This window comes from Abramis brama (assembly GCF_963993115.1).
Source record: "Abramis brama genome assembly, chromosome: 15".
NCBI classification, from domain to species: domain Eukaryota; kingdom Metazoa; phylum Chordata; class Actinopteri; order Cypriniformes; family Leuciscidae; genus Abramis; species Abramis brama.
In genome coordinates this window covers 33,360,312-33,371,573 of record NC_139977.1, presented here as the reverse complement: position 1 = coordinate 33,371,573, position 11,262 = coordinate 33,360,312, and the positions used below count along the sequence as shown (strand labels likewise).

Below are 11,262 nucleotides of genomic sequence, written 5' to 3'. Positions count from 1 at the left end.
GGTTCTGACAAATTGTTAAATTTTTTCTAAGTCAGTTGAGTGAACGATTCAATGACCCACTCATAAAGACTTCACTTATTTCATAACTGGATGATTCAGTGTTTTTGAACAAATCTCTTGAGTGAATGATTCAATGACAAACACATTTTTAACGCCACCTACTGGTGTAACGAAAGGTGATTTACTCTATTCTGATCGCTACTGTAGACATCAGTGTTTATATCTGAACTATAATCTTTTATTCCAGTTCTTCTGTGATCATATGAATGATTGTAAGACAGAAATAATGAAACTGTGTGGTTGAAAAGACTGTTTGTGAAGCTGATTCATATCTCTAATAAATAGAGGAGAATTGTTGTAATTTAGGAATGAGATCGTGTGGGTGTTTGAATTGAGATCACAATCTTTTAACGATTAATTGTGCAACTCTAATATATTCACAAAGTATATATATATATAAAAGCATCAGTAGTTTAAAAGGTTCAATTGAAAAACCTTTGTTGAATTAACCATATTTTATCCAGGTTTCAGAATAATGCTTTTCACCACAAACATTTACTATGCTAATAAAAGTTTCCATCTGGAAACCACTATAATAACAGGAATATAATGAAAGCTTTAGTAGCGTTTATTAATATCTGATGATCCGACAGTACAGTAACGGTTTTAGGGCAAATGCTGACTGAACTACGTTTGTGGAAGTTGATATTAAAAACTATTGAAGCAGATTTTATACTTGCTGCTTTATGGACCCGTATTAACTATAGAGAATTAAAAAAAAATTGCACTTAATACAGTAGCATTTTGTGCTTAAATTAAAATGTTTTATTTAATATGAAACGGCAAAGACAAAAAAGTGTCTAAAAATTATTTAAAAATACATTTATTCTGTAATGCTTAACAAGAAAGTTCCTTTTGTTAACATTAGTTAATACATTAGTTCACAAGTATTATCAATAAAAAAATACTCGTAAAGCATTTATTAATCTTAGTTAATATTAATGTCAACATTTACTAATACATGAAATAAAAATCAGAAGATGTATCTGTTAATATTATTGTGGACCATTAATATTAACAAAGATTAATGTTTATAACTAATAAGAGCTTATTGTAAAGTGTTACCAATTATTCTTTATTATAAAAAAAATTGTCTAAAATATTGGTTTTGATACCAGTCGTATTTTGTGGAAACTGTTACCATAGTTAATAATAATTATAAAATCTAGATTTTTTTTGTGATAGTCACACTAATAACCATAATAACCAATTACTTACTCATTTTTAATTTCTATTTTTTTTTTTTCTGTGTCCATGTGAGTGTTCAGTGCCGATGTATTCAGTTTATTTTCATTTAATAACAGCCGCTTTACTCTTCTAACACTGCTGGAGGCCTTTCTTTCTTTCTTTCTTTCTTTCTTTCTTTTTGTTTCACGGATCTTTTCCTCTCTTTTCAAGCTGCCGCCGCTGTTCCGTCTTCTGCTTCAGGAGTGTCTCACTCTCCCTCAGTCAATGAAGGTATTCTCTCTGAATAAAGGCCTCTCTCTCTCAATCTTTCTCTCTCTTTCTCTTTCTTTAGCCGCGCTCGTTTTCTCTCCCTCTGCTTTCCGTCCGCCTCGCGCTCAGTGCCTGTGTGTGTTTGTGGGATTTGTTCTGTCTCTAGGTTCACTATTCTGCTGTACCTCGTGCTTGTAGTCGTTTTCTGTCTGTCTGTCTTTCTGTCTGTGTCAATGTATATGTCTTGGACTGCATGCTTACTTTACACACACACACACACACACACACACACACACACACACTCACGTTTATCTTCAGATCCTCAGTGTTTTAATAAACATCTTTACGTTTGAAAGAATTAAATCCTTAAAGCAGTTGTTTCTGCACTGTATATACTGTAGATATAGAAATAAAAACAATTATAAACATTTAAACAAAATAATAGTTTACAATAAGGTCTCATTTGTTGCCATTACCTAATACATCAACTAACATAAACTAACAATGATCAATATATTTGTAAAGCATTTATTGACGTTTGTTAATGTTAGTTAATAAAAATGTTCATGTTCTTGTTGGTTCACACTTAACAAATACAACTATTATTATTAAATGTTAAAATCAACAATATCTAAGGTTAATAACTTTATTGTTTTTGTTAGTTCAATGTTTACAAATGAAATCCTATTGTAAAGTGTTAGCAAAATACATATTTTTTTATTTTAGAGATGTTTCATTCCATTTTGCATTTGGAACATTTTATTTTATACATATTTAGAAATGTTTCAAAATGCTTCTGAAATTTGAAATTTCTTTAAAAAAAGAAAAGAAAAGAAAATTATCCGTTCCCACAATGCATTATTTTTATAAAGAATTTAGTCATACAAAAATACATTTGGATGTAAAATTTACCGCTGGTGAAAATCATTACAATAAGTTTAACATTAGTTTACTACATTAGTTAACATGAACTTACAATGAAAATTACTGCAAAAGTATTTACTAATATATATATATATATATTTTTTTTTAAAGTGTCTGTTAACAATAGTTCATGAACAAATAATGAATACTATTATAATAAACATAAACAAAGATTATTAAATGCTGTAAAACACATTGTTCATGTTAGTTAATATATTAACTGATGTTATTGTAAAGTGTTTTAAGCAAAAAAGCAATTGTAATTGAAATTTTAATTCAAAAGAGAGCCAAATATGTAGCAAGTAAAATGTAGAATTTTCCACAAGCTGTTTAAAAAATACATGGTGGTAAATGTCAAGTTATATTTTTGTATCAATGTTTCTGCTTCGCACTTCTTTCCCTTCTTAGAGATCCAGGCTAGATTTGTCTTTTTTTTAAATCAGTTTTTATAAAGCGATGGCCTGAATGTACAGTAGTTGTTAGAATATTTTCCTAAAGGTAAGTTTGTTGATCTTGTTTCACAAAGAAATGTAATTTCTTTGAAGTTTCTCTCCTCAGAAGTTTTCCCGAAAGCTGTTCCATATATTTCTGATATATGTGATTCTGTGTTGGATGTTGCTCATCATGAATATGAAACGTTGCTCATGTTTTTCTAGGGTCCTGTCAGGCCGGGCTTCAGATCTGCAGGGCTGTTGTGTATCGCTGTGATTGATTCTCTGTGTGATTGTGTGTTTGTGTAGGTTGGAGTCAGCTGGCCGCCATGCATTGTGTCATGCTTCCTGATCTTCTGGGTTTGGATAAATTCAGGCCTCCTCTACTGGAGATGCTGGCGCGCAGATGGCAGGACCGCTGCCTGGAGGTATTAAAGTGTATTACTAGAGGCTTTCGCACCGGAGGAACCTTTTCATAGTTCCTAGAACTATTGGCGGACGTTCCCGGATTTTGGCGTGTTCGCACCGCAGGAACTAGGAACGATTTTAATTCTAGGAACGATTTTAGTTCTAGGAACTCCTTTTGGAGGAACTAATTGAGCTCCTATTTCAGAGTCGGTCTAAACCAGCGCTATAGGAACTATCCGTGACGTTAGTGTTCGCTGATTGGCCGAACACACGCGAAACACCAGCACCCGCCATTTTTAAAAGGCTGTGTAAACACACAGATTATAGCCTATATATTTACTTCAGAAACTAACTCTATGAACATGGAAAACAGTGATAGATAGACCTCTTAACCTTTACACTGAGGAGAATATCCAATGCGACTTTGAGGGGACCAAGAGAAACATGATTATGTATTTCTGCTCAGCAACACTGGACATCAACCACACGGCATACGCTCATACCTTTACACTAGTGTCTACTTTCTATGTATAACAGTTCTATCTAATAAAGTATTAGACAGGTCTGTTAGACAGATCGTAAACTAATGAACATGGAGAATGTGAGCGCTGTGAGCTCAGGCTCTGCCGTTCTCAGCGCCGTCAAAATAAAAGTCACAACAACAAGCAGAGTTCCTACTAGCGGTGCGAATGCAACCAGGAAAATGTTTGTAGGGGATCCATTAGTTCTCAGGGGAACCACCCTGGCGGCTGTTGTAAAGTTTTCTTTCATCGAAGCAGAGACCAGTGAGACAGTTGGGATCGCGTTCAACGGAAGTTATTCTTTATTGAGAACTCCGCTGTACGTTGCTGTAGAACTTCCAACATGATCTAACTCTAATACAGTATGCATTGTAGTTATATACATTCCAAGGGGGAGGGATTACATAGAGGTGGAGATTCTGAACAAAGCATGCAAATTAAGTATACAGGTTAAGGTAACACCCTAGACTGAGGGTCTGGCCCATCCTAATTCAATCAGCATAAGGCTCCAAGAGCCATTTGGGTCCGAAAGCCATTTGCAGAACAAAAGGTGAGATTCTCAGTGAATCATTCGTGTGCTAATCCCATCAGTCTGACAATAAGGAGAGAACAGAAAATGCAACTTTGCTGAGATCTTAACCTTAAAAGATTCTTTACCATGATGTTATGTACAGAAGCATATTTGAAATATATTCTTAAATTTGTAACCCTTCACGGCTAGTTCTTAGAACTATCCGGTGCAAAAGCCCCTATTGATATTTCAATAGTTACATATTTGTTTATGTTATTCAAATATTTTTTTAGGGATGCACCAATATGAAAATTTTGGCCAATACCGTTAACCGATAATTCTTTATATTTGTATGCAGATAACCGATAATTCTTTATATTTGAAAGCCGATAACCGATAATTCTTTATATTTGTATGCAGATAACCGATAATTCTTTATATTTGAAAGCCGATAACCGATAATTATTTATATTTAAAAGTCATTAACCGATAATTCTTTATATTTGAAAGCCGATAACCGATAATTCTTTATATTTGAAAGCCGATAACCGATAATTCTTTATATTTGAAAGCCGATAACCGATAATTATTTATATTTAAAAGTCATTAACCGATAATTATTTATATTTGAAAGCAGATAACCGATAATTCTTTATATTTGAAAGCAGATAACCGATAATTCTTTATATTTGAAAGCCGATAACCGATAATTATTTATATTTAAAAGTCATTAACCGATAATTCTTTATATTTGAAAGCCGATAACCGATACAAACACACTTATAATGTTCTCATGATAATTTTATGTAGCTTATTTGATTTCAATCATATTTCAAGCAATTCAAAACCATCATGGTGAACAGTGCGCATCTGAAGCGTCTCAGCTGAAGGAAGTAATACACTATTTATCAGATTTAAGATATCGGGCAAATTTTTTTGCTGGGCCGATAGCAATTACATTAAAAATAACATAAAAAATTTACATATATTGGCCGATAGCGATATGGTTGCCGATATATTGTGCATCCCTAGTCCTTTGTTTTTGTGAGCCATGCGATCTGTGTGTGTCAGAGTGTGACGCCCGTGACCGCAGAGGTGTCGTACGTCACACTGAGAGAGAAATGAAGAAAGACTGACGGAGAAAGAGAAAGAAAAGAAAGAAAGAGACGCTCTGTTAAGCATCCTTAATCCTTTTTCTCCAAGGGTCCCTCTCTGTCTCTCTCTCTCTTCTCGCATTCACTTTCACTCGTATCTCGCAGCTTTAGCACCTGCTAACCCCGCGGGACAAAGACACACACTCCATCTCTCTCAATGGCTTCTTTCAGGCTCGTGCTTTATTCCTGCGCTTCATCTCAGCGGTCGGGCATTTGAGTTCGGCTGCTGGGGCTTCAGTTAGAGCTGCACTTTCTTAGAGAGAACCTTTTCAACAGGAGCATGTGTAAACCTGACACGTGTGTGTGTGTGTGTGTGTGTGTGTGTGTGTCTGTGTGTGTGTGTGTGTGTGTGTGTGTTTATCTGTGTCTGTGTGTGTGTGTGTGTGTGCTTGTGCGTGTGTGTGTGTGTGTGTGTGTGTGTGTGGCTATAACTCCACTTTCTTAAAGAGAACCTTTTCAACAGGAGCATGTGTAAACCTGACACGTGTGTGTGTGTGTCTGTGTCTGTGTCTGTGTGTGTGTGTGTTTATCTGTGTCTGTGTCTGTGTGTGTGTGTGTGTGCTTGTGCGTGTGTGTGTGTGTGTGTGTGTGTGTGTGGCTATAACTCCACTTTCTTAGAGAGAACCTTTTCAACAGGAGCATGTGTAAACCTGACACGTGTGTGTGTCTGTGTGTGTGTGTGTGTGCTTGTGCGTGTGTGTGTGTGGCTATAACTCCACTTTCTTAGAGAGAACCTTTTCAACAGGAGCATGTGTAAACCTAATGTGTGTGTGTGTGTGTGTGTGTGTGTTGCAGGTTCGAGAGGCGGCCCAGGCTCTCCTCTTGGCTGAACTGCGCAGGATTGGTCAGTCAGGCAGGAAGGACACCATTGACCTCTGGGCTCCGTATCTGCCACAGTACGTGGACGCTGTCAGCTCCCGTAAGTGTTACACTGAACACTCCTGCACACACACACACACACACACACACACACGTCAGGCTTATATATAGAGAAATAAATAAAAGTTTAATAAAGAAAGACAGACAAACACATCCATCCATCCATCCATCCATCCATCTATATCCATCCATCCATCCATCCATATCTATCTATCTATCCATCCATCCATCCATCCATATCTATCTATATCTACATCTATCTATCCATCCATCCATCCATCCATATCTATCTATATCTACATCTATCCATCCATCCATCCATCCATCCATCCATCCATCCATCCATCCATCCATCCGTCTGTCTGTCTGTTCCAACTTGTATTAATTTCTGTGAAAACTAGCACCCCAGTGCGTCCATAAGCCCTTACAGTGGCACTGCAGGATTACAGGTGAGAGTGTCAGAGAATGTTTTCCACTTCTTGGCACACACACTTTGGTGTAGTTTGCCACAGATGAACCAGCACAAACGCTCCAGGTCGTGGGAAGAGTTTTCCAGCAGATTCTGTGGTGAATCAGGAATCTTTGAGATTCACCCCAGGATCTCAGCGATGGGAAACGCTTTGCTTTCCGCTCTCAACCCCAGACACGTGGAGTTGAGTTTACCAGCACTAACCTGGCCATCTCAAACCTCCAGACACGCCGCTCATCAAAGCAGACGAGGAGTGTGAAAACACACGGGGTATAATGTGTCTGCGGCGGTTTTCACACTCAGTTCGATTGTTTGGTCCAAACCCGCGTTCGATCCCTCCCTCGCAGGTCTTATTTCAGTGTTTGTGTTGTATTGATGTTCCTCAAACATTCTGCTTTGAGTTTGTTCTGAACTTCTTACGGCAGATCATTTCTGTTCTTTGTTTTTGTACTTTATACTTTTTAAGAAATTGTCAAACACAGTTTTTTTCCTCTGTGTTGATGCATTTCCTATTGAAACAGGACGTTTCGCTTCTATGTTCTGCTTGCAGGTGGTCTTAGGGGGCGGGGCATTCTCATTCTAGAGGGCATCTGATTGGACAAAAATCTGTGTGGTACAAGATGAGTCATCAATATTTGTGATCCGTTTTCCCATAAGATAAAGACTTTAAATTATAGATGTGTTTATCTGCTGGAACGAGAAATACATTTTAGATGTTCAAATGTTCAAATAAATACTTTTCTTTTGAACTTTCAATTTATTGAAGAATCCTGAAAAATAAAATGTAAGGCGGTTTTCTGTGTAGGCAGTAGACGGATCATTAGAGTTCAGAACAGAGCCATAATGTCACCTATAGTATATAAAACATCTGTGTGTGTGTGTGTGTGTGACATTGTGTGTGTGCTTTTGTGTCTGTATGTGTGTCTTAAGTCATTTACAGCCAGAAAGCTTCTGTGTGTGTGTGTGTGTGTGTGTGTGTGTGTGTGTGTGTGTGTGTGTGTGTGTGTGTGTCTCTATGGGCCGTTGATGAGAGGCAAGCGGTGGCCCCTGGGAACGGTTGCCATGGTAACGGTTGCTGGTCAGTGTAATGTAACCGTGGCAGCAGTGACCTCAGCAGGGTACAGAACTGAAGGGGTCAGTGAAACCGATCTGCCCCCCACACACACATTTATTGAGTGTGTAACAGTACGACTGTCTTTTTGCCATTTTAGTATTTGCTCATTTATTGAGATGATATTTTACAACGAGATTTTTAGAAATGCGCACACGCACACACACACACACACATACACTCTCACTCACACACACACACTCTCACTCTCACACACACACACATTCACACATATACACATATACATTAATTAATCAGTTAGATTGAACTTGTTTATTATTTATTTTCTGCATACTCTAATATCCAATTTAAGTATGCAAATGCATTATTATGCAAAAAAATACACACACCATACATTTTGGATAAAATTATTAACTTTTCATTTTACTTAACTTTTTTGGTGAGTGATTGCACAACAAAATGAGAAGAAAAAAAACCTACAGTACAATAAAGAAAAATCAAATTTTGAAATGACAATTATTATAATTAAATTATTAATAAAAATTACATTTTTGTTTTTCCATGCAAACCATAAAATGGAAACTATCTGATGCAGATTAAAATGTACAGTTTATATTGTACTTTGAACAAATTGAATCGCAATATTTGGTATTTTGACTTTCATCACTAAAATGTTTAAGCTTTTTAACTGCATAATCTATACACATCTATAATTTAAAGTCTTTATTTTATGGAAATACGGATCACAAATAGTGATGACTCATCTTGTACCACACAGTTTTTTGTCCAATCAGATGCTCTCTAGAATGAGAATGCCCCGCCCCTAAAACCAACAAGCAAGGTAAAATACAAACACAAGTACAAGTTAAACTCTGTGACTCGCGGACTAAATTTGTTGACCGTTTTGAGTCGAGAGTTCAACGAAAGCTTTACTCTTGTCATTCCTGAATCATAAAATACAAACACACGGATCAGGCGTTTAGATGTGTGTGTGTGTGTGTGTGTGTGTGTGTGTGTGTGTGTGTGTCACATAAACAGCCATAAGCACATGCATGTTTTTGATCTGGTCAAGCGCTGGTGTTTTTAAGCGTTTCTCTGCTCCTGTTCCAGTTAAAGGTCAGCACAGCACAGATGCATGCTGGGTATTAGCTGCTCTAGAAATGAATAAATGACATTTTACTGTTCACAAAAAACGTGGAATAAACGACAGGCTCAGAGAAAAACCACACATATGCAATGAAAGCGAGACAGGTGCATTCTGGGGTTTTGTGATGGGCTTTATGTTATATTTATGGTGGAATGTGTGGAAAGATGGTTTCAGGAATAGAGAATAAGCGAATTAAAGCGTGTTAGAAAGGGAGGCTTAAAACACACCCGAACATGAACATGACGACTGCTTCTGTCAGCACTTCTGATGAACTACTAGTTCGCGTCACACCATACAGTTATTTTATTTTTTAGTTTGAGGCACTTAGTAGTGAAAACTATTTCTCTTTGTGTTTAAGAGTCAGATTTCAGATCTTTCTGTCCCTTGAGAGGAACTCTTCCTATGTGGAAGACCTCTTGATCAAAATAACTGAATTTGTAGGATCAATGAGATACAATTATAGTTTTTAATAATATTTTGAATTTGTTTATATTTTTTCATTTTGTATTTTAATTTTAGTTTTGTGTGTGTGTGTGTGTGTGTGTGTGAGCGACTGTGTTTGTGTGTGAGAGAGATTGTGTGTGTGTGTGTGTGTGTGTGTGTGTGTGTGTGTGTGTCTGTGTGTGTGTGTGATGGGTAGGTTTAGGGGTCGGGTTAGTGTGTGTGTGTGTGTGATGGGTAGGTTTAGGGGTTGGGTTAGTGTGTGTGTGTGTGTCTGTGTGTGTGTGTGATGGGTAGGTTTAGGGGTCGGGTTAGTGTGTGTGTGTGTGATGGGTAGGTTTAGGGGTTGGGTTAGTGTGTGTGTGTGTGTGTGTGTGTGTGTGTGTGATGGGTAGGTTTAGGGGTCGGGTTAGTGTGTGTGTGTGTGTGATGGGTAGGTTTAGGGGTTGGGTTAGTGTGTGTGTGTGATGGGTAGATTTAGGGGTCGGGTTAGTGTGTGTGTGTGTGATGGGTAGGTTTAGGGGTTGGGTTAGTGTGTGTGTGTGTGTGTGTGATGGGTAGGTTTAGGGGTTGGGTTAGTGTGTGTGTGTGTGTGTGTGTGTGTGTGTGTGTGTGTGATGGGTAGGTTTAGGGGTCGGGTTAGTGTGTGTGTGTGTGATGGGTAGGTTTAGGGGTTGGGTTAGTGTGTGTGTGTGTGATGGGTAGGTTTAGGGGTTGGGTTAGTGTGTGTGTGTGTGTGTGTGTGTGTGTGTGTGTGTGTGTGTGTGTGATGGGTAGGTTTAGGGGTCGGGTTAGTGTGTGTGTGTGTGTGTGTGTGTGTGTGTGTGTATGGTGTACTGTATATGGGGCAGCCGTTGGGTCGATACTCATAGAACAGGGTGAACTAATATCAGCATCAGTCTGTCCATCAGAGAGAGAGGAAACTAAACTCTATGCATACTCAGAAATATTAATGACATCATAAGCATTAATAAACGACTGCTCTTCGCCGGCACTTTTTGTTTCATTTCTTTATTTATCTTTGGTTGTTCATTCGCACGCCTCTTCTCACATACGCACACACTCTCTCTCTCTCACCTTCACGACTCAAGCTTGGCTCCCTGTTAGATGTTCAGGGCTGGGATTTACCCAGAATCCCCTGGGGTGATGAGCGGTGGGAGGGTCGGATGAGCAGGTGATTAAAACAGGCCTCAGGCGGTTCTTCAGTGAGAGACGGTCAGGCCCACGGATGTGCCTGGATAATCCCACACAGCTCGCTTAGTTTCCCTGCACACACACACACACACACACACCCCGAGGGCCAAAGCCATCCACACACTAAAAACCCTCCATACCAGCCGTTTATCTTCTAGGAATATTCCGGGTTATTTACAGCTTAAGCTCTATCGACAGCATCCGTGACGAGCTGTCAATTACCTCGGAGAAGAATTTACACTGGGAAAACCAACAACAAAACTCTGTCCAGACAAAACTGAAATTGTAATTCATTGAAAATCTCTCAATTGTCATGTGCGCTTCCATAAAACATTATGATAATTATTCCTAATGCATCATTACTCCAGGCTTCAGTGTCACATGATCCTTCAGAAATCATTCTAGTATGATGATTTGATGCTCAGGAAACATTTATGATTATTATCAATGTTGAAAACAACTTTATATTTTTGTGGAAACTGAGATGCATTTTATTTTTCAGGATTATTTGATGAATAGAAAGTTCAAATTAGACTGTGAAAACAAACACAAAAATATCGTCCAGACAAAAAAAAGAAACAAATTGAAATTGTCATTCATTCTCTTCCAATCTT

At 37.9% G+C, this 11,262-nt stretch overlaps 1 protein-coding gene across 4 annotated transcripts in view; it reads left to right on the top strand.

Moving 5' to 3' along the window:
* The window catches only part of wdr7 (WD repeat domain 7), a 113,236-nt gene that overhangs the window by 41,205 nt on the left and 60,769 nt on the right, over positions 1-11,262 (top strand). For 2 of the 4 annotated variants that reach the window (XM_084136442.1, XM_084136441.1), the window contains exons 18-20: positions 1,459-1,518; positions 3,162-3,280; positions 6,242-6,365. In XM_084136442.1, the coding sequence (XP_083992568.1) occupies positions 1,459-1,518; positions 3,162-3,280; positions 6,242-6,365 (303 nt within the window). The remainder of the gene's footprint in view (positions 1-1,458; positions 1,519-3,161; positions 3,281-6,241; positions 6,366-11,262) is intronic. The other 2 variants (XM_084136444.1, XM_084136443.1) reach the window with 1 other exon arrangement.